The sequence below is a fragment of the Protopterus annectens genome, chromosome 10.part0 (assembly GCF_019279795.1).
Source record: "Protopterus annectens isolate FY-2018-M chromosome 10.part0, PAN1.0, whole genome shotgun sequence".
NCBI lineage: Eukaryota > Metazoa > Chordata > Ceratodontiformes > Protopteridae > Protopterus > Protopterus annectens.
Genome location: NC_056744.1, coordinates 1,713,318,637 through 1,713,343,449, shown reverse-complemented (window position 1 = coordinate 1,713,343,449; position 24,813 = coordinate 1,713,318,637). Strand labels below are relative to the sequence as shown.

At 41.5% G+C, this 24,813-nt stretch overlaps 1 protein-coding gene across 1 annotated transcript in view; it reads left to right on the top strand.

Moving 5' to 3' along the window:
- The window catches only part of LOC122814459 (zinc finger protein 91-like), a 586,949-nt gene that overhangs the window by 546,100 nt on the left and 16,036 nt on the right, over window positions 1–24,813 (top strand). Inside the window, exons 13-14 of the mRNA XM_044087039.1 lie at window positions 9,444–9,570; window positions 20,160–20,276. Of these exons, the coding sequence (XP_043942974.1) occupies window positions 9,444–9,570; window positions 20,160–20,276 (244 nt within the window). The remainder of the gene's footprint in view (window positions 1–9,443; window positions 9,571–20,159; window positions 20,277–24,813) is intronic.

Genomic DNA, 24,813 nt, shown 5'->3' with positions numbered 1-24,813 from the left:
AGATTAGGTATCCCACCACTTGATATGCAGTGGGAGTCGTCTCTTCCAGAAGTGTAGAAGGCACTGTGTAGTGAACATACCTCCACCTTAAACCTGTCTTATCCTTGTTATGATGTTGGCAAAAATTTTACTACTCCTACCTCCCAGGTAAAGTATTAATCATGGTTGTTTGCGCAATGATCTAAACTCTGTCCATCAAAGAGTATATGTAATGAGTTAGTAGTGTACAAACCTTATCTCTCAGGATATCAAGTTTGTGTCAAAGGTGAGAGAGCTTGGTACTAAAACAGTCATGCCGTAATACATTTCTGTAGTATTCCTACCAGAGACATTTCAGAAATGACCAACAAGTGACACTTTAATATACAACTTGCTTCACTATCTGCTACTTTGTAAAATGCCAAGCAAAAAGAGAAAATTAAATAAGTAACTTCTGCAGGAAGGTAATCCCCCTTTGTCTTCCCCTTGTATAACTTCTAGGTCTCACAGCTTTGGAAAAACAAGAGGTACTTGTTTTTTCTTAGCCAGTAATACTACTGTTTCCTTGAGAATTGTAGTTTCAGTCTTAACTGCATATTCGCAATGCTCACTTGATGAACTGACATATGCCAAAATGTGCACTGGAAAATGACAAAATCTTTGAATCCACATTTTAGTGATGACTAATCGGCAATAAAAATGTAGCAACCCTGTGTACTCTGCACTGCAGAAAATAACAGTATGTTGAAAATAATGAACAAGGTGCAGGTTGTAAAACAATGATTAAAGGACAGTGACTGCTTTCCAGATAGTACCCCTATACTTTTATTGACGAGATTTGTATTAACTGTGGGAAGCAGATCCACCATAAACATTTTGTTAAATGTTTGTCTCTGGGTGTTAACACAACATAGCACACTAAGCAAGGCTCAACCAAAAGACAATTAAATGCAGACAAAAATCTCTCCTGGAATACTTCCATTAATTGTTTTAGGCAAGGCAAGCAACTTTTCTACAGCATCAGTCAAATCCTCCTCTGACATCCATTGCAGAAGCAAGATTTCAGTGGGGTGCCCAAAGGAGAAGGCAGTACTGAGAGTCTGATGTTATGGTATCAGAATCTGAAGGTCTCCCGAGCTTAAAGTACCTCACCAAACCTGGTGTTTTTCAACAGCCTGGTGTTTACTTTCACCAAAGCATTTTGCATGATCCCTTTGGATGTCTTGGTGCACGTTCTTAATGGCACACCTTCCTGAGCTGAATCCATTCAGTTGTCTATTGCAGTTTATACCAGTACACAGGCAGCTGGTTTCACTGCTTGCAGTTTTATAACTGAAGGACAGGATAGCATTCACTTTGTCCTTGTTTGTTCTTGGTTCTCAGAATGATGTCTTTGGAGCCCACCCAAGTTTAAAGACGGTGTCATCCCTAAGTCTAGTTCTAACTCAACATTTGCCATCTTGCTTCAACAGCTGCTGAGCTACATACAACGCTCCCTCCCAAACCTTAGTAAAAGCTCTCTCAGGAATTTGTCTTTTTTTTTTTTTTTTTTTTTTTTAAGAACAAGCATCAATGAAAATAAATCTTTGTCAAATACCCCCCCCCCCCCCCTGCAAGAAGGGCTCTCTTGTCTTCTAAGGATTCAAACTCCTCTGATTCAGAGGTGGGTAAGATGTCCACCTATGTTTGTGGGTCTGACACTGAGGACAGACTAATCCTGGGCATCCCACCAGATATCTGATTTGGAGATGCCCTTCAAATGGGAGGCCAAAGTATTTTTACTAGCCTGTATTAAATGCAGTGATTTCCTGGGCCTATCGCATCCTACTCTGCCTGCTGGTCAGTCCTGTAGAAGTTGGATCCCTGGCTGATGCTTTTTCTAATGAATATTTGAGTTTAGATTCCCAGCCCTTGCTTCAGGGAATCCTGACCATTTTTGCAGGGTTGTGGATGCCTTCAAATTCTTATAAAACACACTGTTGTGAATTATCATTGGTATCCATGGATGCCAACAAGGGAACTATTGTGGCTGTAACAAGGAATATGATTTCACCTGACAAGGGAATGTAAGATTCTTGAGAGAGTGGGGGTGGCGTGGCATAATGGTTAAGGTGTTTGCCTTATAAACACAAGGTGCAGGGTTTGAGACTCACAAGGGATAACTGGCTAGGCTTAAAATGGCTCGCAAGGGCAGTTAGCCTAGTACTAATCTATGATCCTATGAAGAAAACATACACCTTTGGTACTGGGGCCTTCAGAGCTTAAAATGGACAGACAAACATTCTGAAGTTTCTGGAGCCTTTACTGTCTCAACTGAATGAAGCACAAGGCTGAGGAAAACATGAGAAGGATCTGAAAGGCAAAACACTTCCCAGGTGTCTCAATACTCTGTAAAATGTGTCCTGTAGGGCAGCAACTGTAGGGTCAGTGCTAAGGAGGCATGCTTGGCTGAGAGACAAACTTCTTTTAGACCATATGAAAGCAGAACTCTTTAAAGTGCCATTGGACATTGTGAAGAAAATGCACTAAAGAGACTGGAGGAGAAGGGGAGGACTATGTGGTCTGTCAGGCATGTTTTCTTTCCCCCGAACTGAGTTATAATTCCACCAAATCCAGGAAAAATTCAATTGACTTAGAAGTAAGAAAGGATCCTGTAAGAAAAAAATGGAAAGGTGCCTAAAGGCCTCAAGGCGAGTTCCTATAGCGGGGGCGGATATGACTGTTGCATGGTTCTCCCTCCCCATTCCTAAAAATCTTACCCCAGCCCATGAGCTGGAACAGTCATTGGCCCACCACCTCTTGCCAACTAAAATATGTAGCCAGTCAAGCCTGTTTATCAGACTCTTGCAGCAGGCCACCAGCAGCAGAAGCCTGGGCAACAGATGCCTTCTCCATAAGCTGGACGGGTCTGTTTCAATATGCTTTTCCTCTAGTAACCCTCATTGCCATAAACTATTACGCAAGACAAATGAGTATTAAAGATTTTTTACACAGGGATACAAACTGTTGTTCATAAAAAGAAAAAAACATTTCTGAGTTATTCTTCCAGTATCTAGAGATCAAAGACACTTGGTCCACCCTGTTCTGCAAGAGATGCTTAAGCAGGGATCATAGGTGATACCAAAATGGAAAGACACCACAGATCTCTATTATAGACTGTTCATTGTTCTACCCTGGAAACCAATTTTAGACCTCTCAAGGCTCATCCAGGTTCCTAGGAATGCCAAAATTCAAAATGTTACCATTGCAATGCCTTCTTGCGCTACTCACTCCACAGGCATATTTGATGTATATTACATTGGCTAGGTGCTTCATGTGGCTTTTCATTCCACAGGCATATTTGGTATATATTACAATGGCTAGGCACATAGTGTGGCTTTTCATTCCACGGGCATATTTGGTATATATTATATTACTAGGCGCTCTGTGTGTTTTTTCTTTCCACAGACGTGTTTGGTATATACTACATTGGCTAGGTGCTTTTATGAATTTTTTCATTCCCTAGACAAGTTTGGTATGTATTACATTGGCTAAGCGCTTCGTCTGGCTTTTCATTCCACAAGCATACTTGGTCACTTTAGATCTGAAGAATGCCTACCCACATATCCCATAGCCAGAGGGGACAAATGTTTCTCAGATTCATAGAAGGGGGTTTGATTACTGTTCACCTCCTTGCCCTTTAGTTTATCTGCTGCCCCCAGGGAATGTACAAAATGCCTGGCTCTCGTAACTGCCTTTTGCAGAACCATGGACATTCACATCTATCCCTGTCTAGATTCTTATCCAGTGAGCAACTTTGGGTAATGCCTGAAAAGCTGGATTATCTTATCCAGTGAGCAACTCTGGGTAATGCCTGAAAAGCTATCTAGTTCACATTGACTTGCTTTAAAATCTGTAGCTCTCTCACTAAGTCTGTCAAAATCCCACCTGATACCTTCAGTGCAAGTCCTTTTTCTGGGGTTGCTGCTGGATATGAAATACCAGATGGCCTTCCTTCCTTCGAACAAGGTACTGTTTGTGACAAGCTGCTTCCAGTCAGTGACTCAGCTGAACTAGATTTCTACTAGAGTGTTCCTAAAAGTAATGGGATGCAAGACATCATCCATCTCAATGATACAGCCAACAAGTTTACAAATGAGGAAGCAACAGTGGTACCCGAGAAACGGATACACAGTGGTACCCGAGAAACGGATACACAGTGGTACCCGAGAAACGGATGCACAGTGGTACCCGAGAAACGGATACACAGTGGTACCCGAGAAACGGATACACAGTGGTACCCGAGAAACGGATACACAGTGGTACCCAGGAAACGGATACACAGTGGTGCCCGGGAAATGGATACACAGTGGTGCCCGGGAAATGGATACACAGTGGTGCCCGGGAAATGGATACACAGTGGTGCCCGGGAAACGGATACACAGTGGTACCCAGGAAATGGATACACAATCATACAGAGTCTCTGCAGTGCTGTGTTTTCCTGCTGCCTTGTATCAAAAAAGTGATCTCTTAGTAGATTTAGCAACTTTAACTCAGTCAGATGATGCCCTTAAAACCATCTCCAGACAACTGGACTGTCACCCCTGCACTTTCATGAATTCCTTGGATATAACCTGTGGGCTCATTCTGTTAAACAGGATCTAGACAGCATGTGGCTGCAACCAGAGGAAACAAGGCATCCGTATTGGAGAAATGTTGGTGGTAATCTTAGCAATAAAGGCATTCAGATCAGTTTGCCAACTAGGAAGCTTACACATCATAGCAGACAATACAACGGTGATGTGATGCATCACCGGGTGTGGGGAGCACATCACCGGGTGTGGGGAGCACATCTCTGCCTGTTAAACAGATTGGCAGTGCAAACATGGGATTTGGCCCATTAGTCAGTAATGACCATTTGGTTATTGAACATTCTCAATTCAGACATCAACCAGCACTGGGGCTTCGTGCCAGACTGTTTTATTAAAATAAAATCTCCAGAAGAAAATGCACAGACCCATTGCACCTACTTAGTGGGCTTCTTCTGTCTCTATCCTCTCTCAGAAAAACTCATTGGTAGACCAGCTAAGCAGGAGAAAGTCAAACCCACATAACTGTATGCTGAACAGCAACATGTTCCTGGATTTAACTTACAAGTGATGTGAGCAAGGAACGGACCTATTTTGGTTTTCCAGTAAACGGCTCAATAGGTTTTGCAGCAGGGCACCAGCAGTAGAAACCTAGGCAACAGATGCTGTCCCCCTAAGCTGGATGGGTCTGTTTTTCTCTATGCATTTTCTCCATTACCCCTATTACCATAAAATATCAAGGAAAAAACGTCCAGAAATGCTATTGCTTACCCCTTTTGGCCTAGGCAGCATTCATTCTTACTGTTAGGCTGCAGAGAAGAGTCTACCCTTCTTAGGCTCAAGTATGGATTTCCTGATTGCTCAACCCAATCTTAACTCTAAGCCTCACAGATTGAATGGTGTAGAATCCGTACCCTTTAGGCACTTAATTCAGATGATGGACTCCACACTACAGTGCCATTATACCTAACCAAGGGTCATGACCCTGCTGATACAGCAGCTTCCATATAGCAGTTGACTATTGTCAGGCCATTACCTCGTTGAAGGTGCATGTTTCTTCCATTTCATAGTTTCCAGCATGAGACCCCTATTCTCACGCCATGTTGCCAGTGAAGCAAGAGTGTCTTGCATTTAATATCACTGGAAAAGGAGACCACTCCACCAGGAAACTTCAGCCACGTTTTAGAAAAGCTTACCTTAACTCCTGTCAGCTGCTTCAATTCTAGTAAAAAAAAAAGTGTTATTAGTAATGGTAAACTCTGTCCGATGCATTTCAGAAGTGCAAGCCTTAATGGATAAAGAGCTCTTTCTCATCTTTTATAAGGACAGAGGGATACGGTCACATTCCTACTTGACCCTACATTTATCCCTAAAGTTTAAATCATGATATCCATGTAGAAGTGTTTTTCTGCTCCTGAAATCAAATGGGAAAGGATTTTATACTCCATTGGCCTATACATTTCAAATATTACTTGCACAGAACCAAGTATGTAAGACACACTAGACATCTGTTTATCTCATTTACATATAGAACTGAGGGGAAGCCTGTTTGCAAGCAAACTCCATTAAAATGTCTAGCACATTGTATTATAACAAGCCATTGCTGCATTTCTGAGGGGGGACGAGTACTGAAGCTATCCTGAAAGATACTGTGTCCATCCACAGATTTTTCAAGTTCTATAACTTGGACATATGCTCTAGGGTTTACCATATGCATCCTACAGTGCCTTCTGGAGCCAGTTCTACTCAGGGGTCCGCCAACTGCTCTCTTTCTTTAATGATAACTTATCTGCTACTCGGGACTGAATTCCAACCAATTGCAGAACACTAAGGGGACAAAAGTGTCCCCGGCTTACAAATGAAAACAAAACTCTTACAGAGGTGGAGCCTGGGTGAGCTGGAGAAAAGAAAGCTTCAGTGACAATCACAACAGCCCTCTATACCATAAGTATCTTACATTAGGAAAACAAGCTAGAATAGCAACAAACTCAGCAAAATCCCTTTATTTCAGACAAAAGCAAGCTGATACCACAACCAATCCAAAGCTCTTCTGGAAGGAATTAAAAAAACCTAACTGGATAACTTGCAAATTCTTCCTGTAACCCACCTTCTCTAACTAATAATGCCACATTCATTGTAGCTGAAGGCTACAAATCCCACACATCATTTATTCCATCACTGATATAACTAACTGTTTTCCCACCTTGGACACTTCCAACAGTAACTCTGACAATCACATGTATCCTCTAGCAAAGTATACCGCTGCATTTTACTTCACAGAAGTTGCAACAAAGGAAATGAAACAACTATTTAAAAAAGTACACCTTTTACAAAAATGTTCTCTTTCCCAAATTGGAATAATGTCTTCCACTACTAGCCTTCAGCTCAGTTTTCAGTACCCAAAGATTACAAATAGCTGAAAACAAAATATGCAGATTTGCTCTGTTGGCAGACTCACAGGCACACCACTGTGATATACTAATGGAACTAAACTGATTTCCTGTCACAGCACATCCACTTACATTTAAAATATTAAATGAAGGTTACTGCCTACCCCAGGAAGAAAACTGTCAATAAGAGAACAAGTAAATAGGCTAAGAAATACCCAGGGAAACTCGCTGTCTCTCTGACCAGAATCCCTTTTAAAATTGTCATAAAGGAGCAAGCCTTTTCCAGACTGAGCCCTGCTCAGGGGAATAAACTTAACTTAAAACAGAAATTAAAGCTCTAAACTGCTCATCTAGGGTTCAAACAAGCACTCTCTACCTACATAATGTAGATGAATGCACATGTTATAGGGGTAATGGTTAAGTTCATGCATACCAATGTTGCCTCTCCTCAGAACCAGTGTAACTGCAAACCTCTTTCTTGGGACCACTTCTGCTTCATCTTTTGTCCCAAATCCATGATGATTTTGTAATTATATGAAGATTTTGTAATTATATGAATTCCTTGTTTCTAGGGTCATGGCTTCTCAAGAATCTGGCTTTCTCAATGAGAAGAGGAAAGGGGAATCCCAAATGAAAGACCTGATCTGGTAGAGTTTTTAGTTAATTCTAGAACCGAAACTGCTGTTAAAAAGGGATAATTAGTAAGGAATATAAAATATTGCATGATAACTATAGGAACCAATCAGAGGAGATTAGAAAAGATTGGGAAGAGAGATTGGGTAACCATTCACAATGAAACCATGAGAGGACATATGTATGGTTCGAAAATATGCAACAAAGTCTAGGAGTTTTTGGATTTGTGCGTGGAAGTGTTTGCAAGCAGACTTCAAAGAATTTTTCCTCCAGTAGATGGAAAATGTTGGAGTTGTAATGGGAAAGAAAGAGGCAACTGGGAACATATGCCTTGGGAGCGCAATCAGTTGGGAAACTTTAAAAATTCCCTAAAGGGTACTCTGTCGGAAATTTCGGGTGAGCAAATGGGTTTAACTAAGAAGTTAATTTTTGAGCTGGGATACAGGATCTGAATTGCCTAAAACTTAGTAAGGCCTTCTTAAATTAATTTTGGTGGCTGCTAAAAATGCAATTACTAGAAAGTGGACATCAAAGCCAAAAATAATATGGTAACAGAGATAAAAGAACTGGAAGTGGGATCTTTAGAAAAGGGTAGGAGCAAATTATGTGGAAAAAAATATTGGGAACAATACATGAAGAATAATGTTTTGGAGGAGGAGGAATGTTTAAGTGAAGGCAGGAGTTTAGCAATTTATGTAATGTTGGATTGATGATAGTTATGCAAAAGAATATATCTGATGCATAATGTATGTAACTACGAGCATGTTACTATGTTTGCCTGTATCTTACATGAAAATTCAGTAAAGGCAATATTGTACCAATCTGTATCCATCTGTCTTACATTGTTGATAACTGAGTCACTAGAGAGAAATTTTCTTGTATACCTCTCTGCCCAGGTCATGGCTGAAAAGGGTATTTGTACCAGTCTGCCTTCCCAGTTAAGAAATAATTAAATAAATGAGCTAATATATCTATTAGCTTTGGGAATCTTCCAAATATGTTACTACATCAGTGAAACCCTCAACATGGTACAGATGTGGAGAAATTTACAGTAGTTGAAGGTGTTAAAGTATGTTCCCTGTTGGAAGTACAGTTTTTGTTCTGCCTCCCCTTTTTCCTTTCCCGTGGACATCTATGGTTTGGGTAGATACCCTAAGCACTCTTTCCCCTCCCGTCCCTCTGTACTACCATGATCAGATTCCTTCATTTCAAAGGGTTAAGAAATGTCCTGGAGACATCTTTGCTTGTGGATGCACAGCATGGCACACGGCCTTATAGCTTAACTTTCTAACCTCACACCACTCAAGCCTGTCCCATTTCCAGCTCACCTCATGGGCTGGTTGACCTGAGCTTAGCCTCATCCAATAACTTGTGTCCCTCTCTCAATTAATAACATTGTCCCAGTATTTTGCAGTTTAGCTGTGTATTCTTGGACTCCTTTGCTCTTTATTCTTCATTTACTACATTAGAGTTCAGAGCAAACCACAGCTGAAAGAAGTTAAAATCCTTGCCATAGATACTATACTATTCTGTACTTCCCTCCCTTTAACAGGGGGGGGGGGGTATTTTGCACACTTCTTTATAAATTTGTTAAGTTAAACTACAAAAATATCTCCAGACTACTATCCTTTAGAATTTTACAAGGAGTCAAGATTTCCTTGTGTCTGATATCAATATCCATCAGTGCTACAGATATTGTAATGATATGCCAGCCATTTACCCAGTGAAAAGGGGGCGTTCACACTTTGCTAATGTGTGACTCGGGAGGTACACTTTTAGTATTACCTACAAATGTTTCCTAATGGAAAAGGCCAGATTTTGTTCTACGTACAGTAAAAGACTAGATGAAGTACAATGTGTGTATCTCTTATAGGTACCAGAAACCTTTGAGGATGTTGCCGTCATTTTCTCAGACGAGGAGTGGAAAATCTTAAGAAAAGAAGACAAGGAACTTTACAGGGAAGTGATGGTGCAGAACTATGAAACATTGGTTTCAGCAGGTAGGTCTAGTCCCTACAAAGGCTGTAAGATTACAAGCTTTTATGTTCTTTATTACCCTGTAATTTCTTTGTGTTACTGTTACATATGGATGTAAAATACATCTTTCACTTCACAGGCCTTGAAGAATGGAAGCATATGTATAGTTCTGTGGCTGTTCTAAGCTGCTGTTAAAAATGCACCAAGTTACTTACAGGTCTCTTATATTTTGGGTTAAAAGCAGTTTTAGCCTTTAATCTACTTTTCTCAAAGAGAAAAATATGGTTTTCTTGTTTGACTGAAATTTTTACTTTTCAGAGTAAACTCACATCCCCAGTTCTGCTTTTAGGCAAGTAGGTGCCATCCCCTTTGTTTAGTAGTTTATAGGCAGGATTGCTTTGTGTTTCTGGTCTAGATAGCTGCACTGAATCCCTCCCCACAAGCTTTCTACTATCTATATGGTTAGCTTTGTTTACCTGTCTTTAAACTAATAGAGCTATATACGGTGCCCTTTTTCATTGTGTAGTGTAGAGCTAATGTATGATTCGCCATTCATGTACTGTTGCCATTCATTCGGTGTTCCTTCTGATAGAACTTTATATACAGTTTATCACGTAACATGGCCAGGATCTCTGGCTTTAAAAATTGTAATCTGTGGTCACCAGATTGCATCTTCCCGGACACACATGATTTGTGTTGTGTGCCTGGGGTCAGATCATTTAAAACAAGACTTGCACATTTATGAAAAAAAAAACACAGCTGCTGAATGCATAAATTAAAAAATAGATTAATATTAAAGGAGCACTTTCCTGTGGAAGAGAGAAAAAAAAAAAAAAGACAAAGAAGAATGCAAAAAACATAAGAAAGCTAGAGGTGTCCAAGCAGAATAGTGGGTCCCCATGTGCCCATAGCAGAGGAATCTCCAGTTAAAACTCTTCAGCTCCGTCAAACGCTTCCCAAGCGTATCCATATGGTACCATTGAGTTAAAAGTAACTATAGTTTTGGATCCCCTGACTCAGGAAGTGACTCGCCATTTTCTCCTCGGACGAGAAGCGAAGTATCTTGAGTCTCATCCTTCTACTTTATCAGGGTAGTCAGCAAGGTTGATCAGGAGCTCCTGTGTGCATTAAAATTGGCACAGTGTGATGAGGGTATTGTCGAAGGTCCAGAACGATTTAGGCATCCTGTCTTCCTAGTCCTGTATTTAGGTGGATAGAGACGTACCCATCCCATTCACTTCCTATGCTCTTTCACCTGGTCTGGTTTCAGCACTGGGAGCGTCAAGGCTGTGTGTGTTACCTGCAGCTTTTATGTCTGCATAGATGATCTTGACCCCAATGACACTAACCCCTTTGGTTCCAGCAGTTTCAACATGGTTCCTTCCATATCAAGAACCACTAGCCACCCTGGGTTTGGCATCTGTGTCTCAATTCGAGGGTCAGCATTGGAGACTGTTCTTTGTCACTGCATTATTGCATTAGACCCATTGGTGCTAAAACAGTGTTCAGCACCAGTCCTATCTTTAGTACTGAAGGTGGTCAGATCTGCACCCTGAGTGCCGACTGAATGGGGGTTGATATTGATCTTCTTACTGGCCGCTTCATTGTTGGCATTTGTGCTTTTGGAATAGATAACCAAGCAAGCCCTTAAGTGGAGGGCCAATGGAGCTGTACCATCTACCTTTGCTCCACTCTGTGACACCCTTCCCTTTGGATCTTTGAGTCCTTCATTTGTGTCCCAATGAGAGTTGGTTCTGAAAAGCCCCTGCAGATCCTGTCCATTAATTCAAGTAGCCATTCTGCATTTCCTTTTTTTAACTGGGAGTATATGACATAGTTTAATGCAATATATATTAATGCCAACATGTACACATGGTTTCTGTATAAACTTCTGGCAAAGTCAAAATACTCCTGTTCTTTATGTCCAGTCTTACCTGCCTTTTATATACCTGCATGAAAGCAAACATTTATCAGCTAAAAAATACAGTGTGTGTCTGTGTGTAAAAAAAATTCTATGAACACCAACAGAGGGGAGAGAATTCTGTTCAGAAAGATAGATCATTGAGAACTACTTCCAGGTTACAAATGTTGTGTATTGTCTAACTTTCAGCATTAAGTTTTGATGTCTTTTGATCTTTGCTGACTAGGTCTCTAAAATGTGATATCATGACTGAGATTCCACCCTCCCCATTTTCAGTCACAGAATTCACAAATACTTGTAAATCTTGAAGGTTTACATTTTATAAAAGTAATTGCCAGGCAGAATTGAAAAAAACATCACAGAACTGTAGGAAAATACCCTTTTTATAGTAAAAGTACCCATATCTTATCATAAGGTGAGTATATTTTTACCAGTAAGGTTTTTAATTTTGTTACTAGTAATTTAATAGTTAAATATAAGAACAGAATTCAAACCACATACTTTCAGTAGTTTCCACAGAGCATGCAATCAGGCTAACATGAAGCAGACTAAGGTAAGTTACTTTGTCACGTAATCGTGGCGATTATCTGATGAGCGATTGGTTAGTTCGGCAGTTGTGATAAAGTACTTTTGCTTACTTGTGAAATTCGGACTAATGTTGCAGTCTAACATGATACTATCTCAAATAAAAACAAAAAAAATAGTCACTACCAGTTAACTGAGGTCACAGAATGTTTGTTTTGTTTTTTTAAACACTGATGCACACAAATGCCCATTGGTTTAATACTGCTATACACAAATGCCTTTTGGGTTTATCTGTGTATAAAATAAACATCTAAGTTTATCATTATTGCAGTAATTTGCTTTTACAACTTGTATTAATGAACCTCTGAATCTGATGCAATCCTACGACTGAAATATTTTGTATATTGTTCGTTCATGCATCACACTTTAACATTTGTTAAGTTTCAGTCTAAGCCAAGGGAAGATGGGATTTGTAGTGTAGAAAAAAAACAAAAACAAAATACAAGTACATTACATTACACAATCAGAATGATCCATTAGATGCGTTCGAACCCAACATGACAGATTGTAACATAAACAGTACTTAACAGATATAGAAGACAGTGCAGTTGTTTGCAACGTTAACGTGCCAGTTGTAGGAGAGTGAATACGTTTATTTAATAATTCAGTGAAAGAGTGAGTGAAGGAAAGGAAAGGTGAAAACAACGGGGTGAGCTGAGGGAAATGAGAATAATAATAAGTGTTTTTTTGGTTTAGAAGGAAGGTGAGATCAGGTGAACTGGCTGCATCAGAGGCAGGGGCATTTAGCAATTATCTGGAGACGAGCTTTTATCTGAGAATGGAATATTAGGTAAGAGGGCGATTGTGTTTAATGTAAGAGAGGATAGAGTCCCACAGTTTAGGGGAAGTAGGGAGAAACAGTAGTCTGTGCAGTTGTGTATAATTTGAGGTAGTTGTAATGTGGGCACAGTATGGCTTGTATTTCAAATGATGAAAACTGTTTTATTCAACTTGACCTGACCCCGCATATCCTTGACAGACAACACCTGTCATTCTTGCATTTTATATTTATTATTGTGTGATATATGGATGGATATGATTTTTCTCACTTTTTTTTCTATCAGAAAATATCAATTTCACTTTAGGGTAAATTATTATGAGCCTAGCATTTGTAGTTTACTTACTGCCCTGTCTGTAAGTGACTGGAGGCCTGACGCAGACTGAATTTACAGATGTTCATCATGTTTCACTGTTGCAGTCCTGACAAATGGGTTATCCGGCTCCAGGTAGCCCTTGATCGGCCAGAATACCAAAGGTAAGTAAAAATGACATCGGCTGCCATCTGTTGTAAAGGACGTCAGGGCGTCCGATACAAAAGGAGGCAGCCGACGTCACTTCCTCAATCTTTCTTGCCGTGGAGCCCAAAGCAGAAGCTTTTCATGAACGAGTGCCGGTCGGCAGATTACCTGTGTTGGTTTCCGACTACAAGAGATGAAGTTTACTACAGCTAAGTACCCCATTGGGGATCCTCTTTTCTTGCCTTAACGAATGTCAGAAAAGTTTAATAATTGCCTTACCTGTGGAAAGCAGATTCCCCATAGAGATTTTCATTCCTGTTGCATTATCTGTTTAGGCCTTGACCACGACATTCCCAATTGTGATCTCTGTGGCCTCCTTTAATCCGCATACTATCCGTCTTCGGGCTAAGATTTTGGCTAGGCATTTTGGAGTTTGGCCCAAGTTTGTTGGTATGGCGTCCACCGGTCTTCAGGCTTCAGATATTCCGAAAAAGCGTAAGGACAAGGACTGCAACAGGCCTCAAGGACAAGGACTGTGACAGGCCTCAGAAAACTAAGTCCTCGGATGAGGTTAAGTTAGTCATCAGTCAGGCGGGAGCCAGTGAGACACTTTCGCAGCCTCTGCAGTCTGCAGATGTACAACCGCAGGCCTTGCTTGAGTTCGAGTACCTTAGGCCTTCCGACCTGTCGCCTCTTCTGCTGGAGCCAGAACCGTTACGCTGACTCTGGAGTCCGAGGCCTCCGTTTTGTGATCTGACAGAAAACTTCTTCCTTTGATTCCTGCTGCTCCTTTGGCAGTTGCCAGACCTCCTGAATCCTTCAGGCTTGCAGGTAAGCCTTCCATTCATTAACCTGTGAAAAGGCAGGCTCCAGTTCCTTCTCCTCAATCCCAGATGGTTAAAATGGCTAATGATTTGTTGACTCTTATTAGGGGTTCTCAGCCTCACCCTCCTAAAAGGAGTAGGGATGTTTCTCCTGAGGTTTTGTCCTGTTCAGGATCTGTTTCTTCCAGCATTTCTGCTGATGAAGAGGAATTTTCTCAGGCTTTTTCTCCCTTTGAGGATTCAGATGCAGAGGAGTCTATCCTTTCTGCCTTGTCTCCAGAGGATTTCTCTTTTAGTGACACTCTAAATACTCACAGGGAACATTTTAAATAGGAAAGCCAGGATTATCCCCAATCTAAGAAATGGATTAGGGGGTTTCTGGACTTACCTCAGCATAAGCCTCTTGCTGTTCCCCCTGTATTGGAAGTTGCGCATGATGTTTTTCTGGAAAATTTCTCCAAATTCAGTTCCCCCTGCTCCCAGGAAACCTGATGGGTACTACAGAGTCCCTGATTTTCATCTTTTTTTTCTTTTCAGGAACCCGCTGGTGGATCCAGAGGTTATTTCTCAGGGCCCTAAAGGAGTTAAGGCCACTGTTACCAGGAATCCTGTTCCTTCGGACAGGGAATCTAGGAACCTAGATAGGTGGGGTGAGAAGGTTTGTACCTCTGCCACCCTAGCTATTTAGGCTACCAATTGCCTTTTTCATATGCTGAAGTACCAGCAGCACACCTTGGAGTCTATTAAGTCTAAGATGGCAAGTGTGCCTCTTTTAGCAGAGAGTAAAGACATGCAGGATTTATTGAATTCAGCCACTCTGGTCAATAAGCATTCTTTGCATTCTGGTTTTAACATCCTTGAGGCCTCCAGTAGGGCTACGGCTACTGGATCTGTTATTAGAAGGCACGCTTGGCTCAGAACAGCCTCTTCCAGAACCTGTCAAGGCTAAGTTTTTGGATGTATCTTTGCATAAAGACAATCTTTTTTTGCAGCAAAGCTGAGGAGGTGCTTAAGAAGATGGAGGATAAGGTCAAGTCCATGCAAACTGTTAAGGATTTTTTGCAAGTTCAACCCGCTAACTTTAGCAGGAATTATTCTTCCAAGATTTGGATCTTTTCTGATACCAGCAGACAGAACCGTTCCAGGACTAGAGGTTACAAATCTTCTAGGGGGCAAGCAGCTACCCCCTCAAAGGTCTAGGCAGTGGCAGGCTTCCACTTCTAAGGCAGGAAGCTCCAAGCCTGCATCTCAGTCGCAACACTCTCAATGACTTTTTTCAATTACTGCCTGTTCTTGCTTGCCTGGAGCGTCCTTTAGGGGGAAGGTTGGTCCTTTTTTCAGATGTCTGTGCCTCTATCACAGAAGACAAATGGGTGCTCAGAACGGTGTCCCTGGGGCACAAGTTTTCTTTCCGCACCTTTCCAGCTCCCAAGGAATTAACCAAAGGGCAGAAGTAGAAAAACAAATTGTCTTTGTTTCATCTGGGAGCAATAGAATCATTTCCTGCTCAGCAGGTAGGCGAGGGCTTTTATTCCAGGTTTTTCCTAGTTCCAAAAAAAGAGGGCACCTGGCATCCTTTCCTAGATCTTTCCATTCTGAACTCTTTTCTAGTAATCCCAAAGTTCAAAATGCTCACTCTGCATCAGTTGCTACCAATGCTAAAACAGGATTCCTGGCTGGTAACCTTGGCTCTCGGAGGCTTATCTGCACATCCCTATCAGGGAAAGTTGCAGGCATTATCTTTGTTTCAGAGTGGGCAAGTAACATTACCAATTCTCTGCGCTGCCCTTTGGCTTATCTACTGCTTCCAGAGTCTTCACAAAATGCCTGGCCCCAGTCATTGCTTTTTGCAGGCAGAAGAAAATTCAGATTTACCCATACTTGGACGACTGCCTGATTCAAGCAAGTTCTCAGGAACAGCTACTAAAGGGTCTGAAATTCGTGAAGACTCTTCTCTCTTCCCTGGGTTACACTCTCAACGAGGAAAAATCAAAAATGGTACCATCCAAGGAGATAACATTCCTGGGAGTGAGTCTGAACACAGCCACCCAGATGATATATCTCACCCAGGAGAAGCAGACAACTCTTTCAGTTTACTTCAAGGACTTGGCAAGCTTGTCCCAGCTCCATGCAAGCTCTGGGATTCATGGCATCTTGTATTCTCATGATTCCATATGAAAGACTGCATATGAGGAAATTGCAGTGGTACCTCAAGAACATTTGGTGTCAACACACACAGGACCTGGATATGATGAATCCCTCTGCTTCCATCTCTGCAGACAGAGTTTCTGTGGTGGGCAACAGCCTGTCTACAAAACAAAGGCATGCCCTTTCGGACACCTCCTGCCACTCAAGTTCTGACTACAGACACATCATACTATGCCTGGGGAGCACACCTGGATGGCAGATGCATACAGGGATGGTGGAATGCCCAGCAGATGCACCTGCACATAAATCGAAAGGAGTTAATAGCAGTTCAGCAGGCCTTACTAGCTTTCAAGCATAGTCTTTCTCCAGGGACCCTGCTCATCAGAACAGACAACACCACAGTCTTGTGGTACATTAACAAATGGGGAGGGACTCATTCTTACCCCCTGTGCAGACAAAACATGAATCTTTGGTCCATGGCAGCATCCCTGGACCTGCATCTCCTAGCTCAGTTTCTTCCAGGAAGGCTCAATGTTTTGGCAGACCAGTTGAGCAGGCAAACCCTGGATCCTCACGAGTGGCAGCTGAACAGAGCAGTATTTTACAGAATCATTCAACGTTGGGGCACACCTCAGGTGGATCTTTTCTCCTCCCCAGACAGCCATCTTATACCTCTTTTTTGCACCAGACAGCATCACAGCAAAGCCTGGAGAGTGGATGCTCTGTCTTTCCCTTGGACGTTGCTATCAGTTTATGCCTCCACCTCTTCCTCTTCTACCCAGAGTGTTATTGAAGATCAGGGATGAACAACCAAGGACTATTCTCATAGCTCTAGACTGGCCCAGGCAGCATTGGTATCCACTACTTCGCAGTCTCTCCCAATTTCCTCCTTGGCATCTTCCTCTGAAGGCAGATCTTTTGGTTCAGGAAGGGGGAAAAATTCTACATCCTCATCTTCAGTCTCTCCATTTGGCAGCTTGGCTCATTATAAACATTCTACTTCCTCATCTTCAGTCTCTCCATTTGACAGCTTGGCTCATTGTATGACTCCATCCCATCCTCCTCTTCAGTCTCTCCATTTGGCAGCTTGGCTCATTGTATGACTCCATCCCATCCTCATCTTCAGTCTCTCCATTTGAAACTGTGGCTCATTGTATGACTCCATCCTTTTCGTCTTCCCTTTCCCAGCAGGTGGTTGACATGCTGAGGGAGGCCAGGAGGCCTAGCACTAGGAAGTCCTATGCTGGCAAATGGGAAGAGTATCTCATTGGATGCAGGCTAGATGGGAATCTTCTTCTCAGCCTACCCTTCTTTTGATCCTGGAATACCTGGCTGATTTGCTTCAAGGTGGTCTTTCTTTTTCCTCGATCAAGATCCATGCTTCAGCCATTTCTGCTCATTGTTCTTTTGAACAACTCATTTTCTCTCATCCCCTGATGAAAATGTTTCTCAGAGGTGCTTGCAACTTAAGACCTCCCAGAAGGGCACCTACTCCAGCCTGGTATCTTAATTTTATTCTAAAGAAACTCACTCTTCCTCCTTTTGAGCCAGCTGCCACTGCAGATTTAAAGTTTCTCTCATGGAAGACTGCCTTCCTCTTGGCTATAACTTCAGCAAGTAGGGTTTCAGAGCTGCAGGCTTTGATGGCTGTGAAGCCTTTTAATATTTTCCATACAGACAGGGTTTCTCTGAGAACCAATCCCTCCTTTATGGCTAAGGTGGTTTCTAGCTTGACTCTTAATTAGTCCATACACCTTCCTACCTTCTTTCCTAATCCTCGAAATAGAGGTGAAAAGATCCTACATTCCCTTGATGTGCACAGACAGCTCATGTTATACCTGGACAGGACTAAAGATTTTTTGGAAATCAGCTCAGTTATTGGTTAGTTTTGCCCCTGGAGCTCAGGGCAAGGCTATTTCTAAGCAAAGCATTTCCAAGTGGATTGCACGTTGCATCAACTTTTGTTATTCCTTTCATGGTAAGGATCCTCCTCAAGGGTTTAGGACCCACTCAACTAGAGCAGCATCCACTTCTGCAGCCTTTTTAAGGGGTGTCCCTACTAAAGATATTTTGGAGGCTGCCACATGGTCTTCTGTTCACACTTTCACGAAACATTATAATTTGCCTCTGTTTTCCATGGCCAGGGCAGAGTTTGCCACTGCTGTGTTGCAGGGCATTATCTCCAACCCTTGATTCGGTTGGTTCCTCCTCACTTTTTCTCTGTGCTTTGTTAATCAACCCATTAGTCAGGACTGCAACAGTGAAACACGATGAACATAGTACAGCTGTGTACACTTACCATAAATGTAGATGTTCGAGTGTATTCACTGTTGCAGTCTTGGTTTCCCTCCCTCCTTCCCCTTTTTGGTCCTCTCCTATTCTCTTTTCCTGAGGTACAGGCTGAATTGGATATTATTTGCCAAAATTGCATTTGGTTTAGCCTTATTTCTGGGGGCTTCTGACTGTTATAGCAAGAAAGACTGACGAAGTGACGTCGGCTGCCTCCTTTTGTATCGGACGCCCTGACGCCTTTTACAGCCGACGGCAGCCGATGTCATTTTTACTTACCTTTGGTATTCTTGCCAATCGAGGGCTACCGGGAGATGGATAACCCATTTGTTAGGACTGCAACAGTGAATACACTTGAACATCTACATTTATGGTAAGTGTACACAACTGTACTTTACCCATCCAGTCATCTAAATGCTATTTAAAGAGCACTAGCGATTGCTTTGTTTGATATAGATCTAAATTTTATTTAAAGAGCACTAGCGATTGCTTTGTTTGTTTGATAGAGCAGGAGCTTATTACAGAGATGGGCGATACTTTTAAATAGGTATTTGTCTTGACAGCAGGTCTTGTTGTTTATACTGATTTAGGTCCTTGTAGTGTGAATTGTGGTAGTTGCAGTAGTTTGGAGGCCATGTGAGTTCACCATGGAGAAATCGACAGCAAACAAAATATAGTGACCTTGCATTTAGACATTCTGTGTAGCTCATTGTTCTGATTTTTTTTTTTTTTTTTGGGGGGGGGGGGGTCGGGGTAAAGAAATGCATTTTTTTATTTTGTTTTTGCAACTGAACCATGTGCTTGGGTAGCACCTGCCGTACCAAAGGGGCAGCCATAATTAAAGTGTGTCCCTAGATTTTTTTGTAAATGTAGGCAGTAGCTTGCAACACTAAGGTGATATGGTGCTAGGGTTCTCTTTTAATTTTGGGTTACTTTCTCGGGACAATAGAGAATAGTACAGCTCAAAGCACAGTAGCTGAGAAGGGATATTTTAGGAGATCCATTAAGGGAAAAATTTCCTAGATGCACACTGGCTATGAAGCATTCTAGGATACGTTGGAGGTGGGGTTAGTGCAACAAGGCACAGGTCCAGCAGAGACACGTGACATGACTGAAAATAAAGCAGACTCAATTGTAATAAGCAAATGGGCACACAGTATTAGCAAGCTAGATCAACAAATAAGTGAATGGGACACTGCAGATTTCAGTTGTCACAAGTGGAAAAATCCAAACTGTTCTTTAGTGATTATCAAAATGGAGAGTATCTGCCGGTAACATTTGCAAGTGAAGTAAAATTAATCCCTTCCCTTGTAGTTGTGGAATCTGAGGTTGTCCAAATGGCCATTCAGAGCTCAGGCCATAATCAGAAATGCCACTTTTTAAGTTACATATTTGGTATTTTAAAGTTGAATGGATCACAGTATTTTCAGTAAGGCCTGCTTGGGCATGAAGGGTAAAGAGCAATTGTACAAAGTCCAATCTACAGCCTGAGAAAATCATGGTATAATATTATCAAAGTATGTAATCTGTACATTGCATTTATTCACATTTCGGGAGCTCTTTAGATAAATAACATTTAATTTTATACTTTTTTCCCCAATGTGCAGGATACAAAATCCCCCCAGAGAAATTATTACTGCTACTTAAGGAGTGTTGCAATGAACTGCTTAAGCATGAGTTGGTCGTGAAATATGCGACAGAACAGAAGGATGAGAAGGCAAAGAGTAAGTAAACCTCTCATTAATGTTTCATTTGTATTTATTTCCCACTCTGTTGATGTGTTTTGAGGAAAATAAGAGAAAACACACAGAGTGGAAGATTTGCAGGTAAGTCACTGTGAAAATGTATTTATAATCTCTGTGCACATGTTAAGGGCTACATTTTTGTTCAAGTATGCCCGTCACAGCAACAGGACCATTTAAAGTGGAGTTTGTTTTTTATGGTGGAAGTCCTAAGACTCTAGTATACAAGACTGTTTTTACTTCTCCTTATTTTCACATAAATTCAGACTTTTGACGGTGCAGATATTTGTAAAACAGTGGTTTTCATGGAGTGTGTCACACTAGACTAGATTACTTATCAAAGCTTGCACTTTTTCAAAGTTCCAGTTCAGGGTGTTTCAGTTCATCATGGGGCTGTTGTAATATCACACTGGACACAGTTAAGTGATATGGATATGAGAGGAGAGGCATTAGAGGTAGGATATTTGTATAAACTAAAGTAAGGACATAGTCACCGATTCATGAAAATGTGTAAATCCATGAAAGGGATTTGCTTTGACTCTTCTCCAGATGAGAAAGGTGGAGAAGAATATTAACACGATAATATAGATCCATTGGTCTTTATCCACTGAAGGACTGATTTCAATAATTAAGTTCTTCAACAAACATGATGAGATGCAGTGAGGGTGTATTCCTATTGGTACTTTTGTGTTGGTGGGATGACTGAGATATTTATCTATTCACCGAGATGCTACCTCAAGGATATTGGTATAGACACTGCATGATAGCCTGCCTATGACCTCTACCAGTATGTAATCTTTCTGATCCTGATGCTTGAGGTAATGAGCACTTTTATGTGGCTATTAGCCAGTAATTATCACAACTATTTTATTTTGTGTGAGGTCTGTAGACTGTAACTCCCAAAGTCACCTGTGGGTTTATGAGGTTTCACATTGATTACAAAGTAGTCATTTGTTTTAATCATGCAGTTGTCCCCTGTATTTTAACCCACCATACCTTTACTTGCTGTAGAGAATCACTGGTTTACATACTGACACACACACATCTCCCTACTTTGCTGCATTTATTTACACTGCTGGAAGATGAACTCACTGTATACCCTGTCATCTTCCTAGAATGAATTGCTTATTTACACAGGTGAAAGCCTAAACCAAACAATACCCTACTTTGCTGCACTAGATTCTTTTTGTATGTCAGAACCTAACCCATCATATCCTGAGTTGTTAAAATGAATGGTTTGTTTTAATAGCTGAGGGCTTACCCACACCATACCCTAGTTTTTGTAGCGAATTGCTTGTTTACTTGGATGAAAGCCTAAAACCGCATACCACACCTTACTACATAATGAATCATTTGTTTACACACGTGAAGGCCTAACCAACATTAGATCTCAGGGATCCCTTTCTCCACATCCTTATTCAAAAGGACTACACATGTTTTCTCAGATTTGAAGCAGTGGGCCGTCACTGTCAGTTTACCTCCTTGTTCTCTGAGTTGGCTGCTGCTCCCAGGGATTTTGCAAAGTTTCTGGTTCCAGTAATTGTGTACTGCAAGGCAGAGTATTCACATTTACCCATATTTGGATTAGTGCCTCATTCGGGCAGTACCCTATAAGATTTAGACTGATACTCACCTTCATCATCAAATGTTTCTAAAGTTTCAGGTTCTACTTCAACATGAAACTTTTTTTCCAACAAAGAGAGTTATATTTCGGGGCTGTCTTCTAGATCCCACACAAGAAAGGTAGGTATAGACCCTGTTCTATGTCAGCAGGCCATAAGGATCACAGTCTTATCCCCTTTGTAGGCCAATCACAACTACAACCATTAATTCTTGCTATGTAGCATTGCAGTCTCTCTGATAACCCGAAGTGGAACCTACTACATTTCCTAACATCAGAGCACAGTGGCAGACTATCTTTGCTGGTCAAAGTCAGATCCACATGAAGGAATATTAAACAGGGGTGTCCTAGAGGTAAACCTATTTCAAACTCTAAGCAACCAACAGCTGAAATAAATCTATTCAAAAAACAATAAGCAAGAAGACTTTGGTATTTGATGCTTTCTTCATCCAATGGACAGATGCTTCCCTTGTGCAATTCCCCACTGCCCACGGTGATCCCAAAGATAAGAGCTGTGAGGCCAAAGATGCGATTCATGTCACATGTTTTGGCCCAGGCATCACTGGTCCTTCCTCTTTGAAGAGATGTCAAGGGGAAACATCATGTGCTGTCATTCCTGCTGGAGCTCACGTCTCAGAACACTTGGGCCCTCATACCCTCCAAGCCTGAAAGCATTGTAGCTCACAACCTGCAGGATGTTACTATTTTATCCCTCAGGCATCAGTTCATAGAGGATATACTAAATATACTTGGAGTCTAAAAAGCCACTCAGTAGGAAATCCAGTTTATCTAAATGGAAGAGATTTTCCTTTTGATGCCATAGTAGGAATCTTGACCCTAGCACTGCATCAGTGCCCACAATACTCCAGCACCTTTGCGAGCAGCTTCCAACAAGACACACCTTTTGGCAAATCTCAATGTGAGTACCAACAGATTGGCTTTAGCCATGTCTCCTACCTGTCAAAACAAACAATTTCCAAATGGATAGCACATTGCATTTTCCTCTGCCATTTCTCATAAGGTAAACTTGAAAGCACTCTTGTAACTGTTGCTCCTAGTACAAGAGCATCAGCTACAACTATGGCTTTCCTTGGGGAGCCAATAAACATTTTTTTTTTTTTTTTGGAAGCAGCTATTTGACACCTCTTCCCACTTTTTTCAAAAGTAGTACAAGCTGGATGATTCTTCCAGGGCAAGAGGTGGTTTTTCTGCAGTCATACTCTGGGTATTCTGGAAATCAACCATCCCTTTCCATTCACCTCCCTTAGAAGATAGAGTTCCAGAAGTCATCCTGCTAGTCAGAACTACTGTAACAGTGATCTAAACGAAAAAAATACAGTAGGTGTTTGTGTGATATCTCACTTCCACCATCCCCACTCTGTTTGGGGCATCCTGAGCTGGGTAAGGGTAATCTGACTGTCGCATATCCTTTTTCTCCCCTCCCCCTGCATGGCTACAGGTGTGGTGATCTGGGGAAATAGTGGTACCATTGTTAGATGTGACAGAGAATGAAAGTGTGGTAGATCTACTAGTGGGGGAGAAGAGCTAGTAGGCATTGGTTGGTGAGCCAGTTCTCGATAGTGTTAAATGTATTTTGGGCTAAGGTTCCCAGTTCGGATGGGGAGGTGGCTGAGCAGATCAGAGTGTAATCATTTGCATTTTAAATGCAGGTAACTTTAGGAATAGCAGTGTGAAGGTTGTTGATAAAAATAGAGAAGAGTAGTGGACCTAGTATGGACCCTTAAGGGACACCAAGTGTGAGAGGTAGCTGGCTAGAAAGTTTGCCCTGCCATAGTACCACCTGTTGTCTACCAGTCAGGTAGGACTGGAACCACTGGAAAGCAGGCTTGTTGAGGGAAATAGATTTTAGTGAAAGAATGAGAAGTTCGTGGTTGACCATGTCAAAGGCTTTTGATAGGTCAAGAAAGAGGGTGGAGGTTAGCCTATTGTCATTCCTGTTTTGGTTTGTGGCATTAGTAAAGGAAAGGAAGGCTGAGGTGGTGCTGTGGTTTGGCCTGAAACCATGCTAAGAGTTGGATAGTAAGTTATTCTGTGTAAGGTATTGCAATAGTTGCTTGTGTACACATTTCTCCATTATTTTGGCTAGTGGGGAAAGAATGGCAATGGGTCTATAGTTGGATATGTCTGAGGAGCTGCTACCTTTATGGAGTGGGATGACATGAGATATTTTCCAGAGGGAGGGGATAGCATTTTTGGATAAGGTTCTGTTGATGAGGATAGATATGGGATATGCAATGGCATCTGCTGTTATTTGTAGGTACTCTGCAGTGAGGAGGTCAGCAGCGAGGGTGGTAGGTGTGGTAGTGGATATTGATTGGAAGCTAAATTCGGGGTGATTATTGGGTAGATTAGGCGTGTGGTTTAAGTTAGAGGAGGTTAGTTAATTTGCTAGGGATTGGATTGTTTCAGTGAAAAAGTTATTAAAGGCACTAGCTATGGTCTCTGGGGAACTATGGATGTAATTAGCTGGGGTTGGGGTGGTGGAATGACCTGGACAAAGTAGTTGATTTAAGCCTGCCCAGAACTTTTGAGGGTTGTTATGGTGTTTTTGTAGGAGATTTTGGTAGAAGCTTTTTTTAATCAGTAAAATAGAATTTTTTTGTATCATTCCTGAGTTGACAATATTTTAGATGGTCAAGTGGGGCTTTAGTTGTTCTCCAGCTGGCCCAGGCTTTGTTTCTAGTTTTGATTTTAGCTTTGGCATCTTTTGTGAGCCATGGTGCTGTATTTGATCTAGGTTTTATTGTAAGTGCTGGAGCATGAGAATCAATGATACTTAGGAATTTAGTGTTAAAGTGATCTATGGCCTCCTCTAATGTTAGATTTTTTTAGTTTTGACCAGTCAACTGCTTTTATGGAATGGTTGGGGGAAAAAAA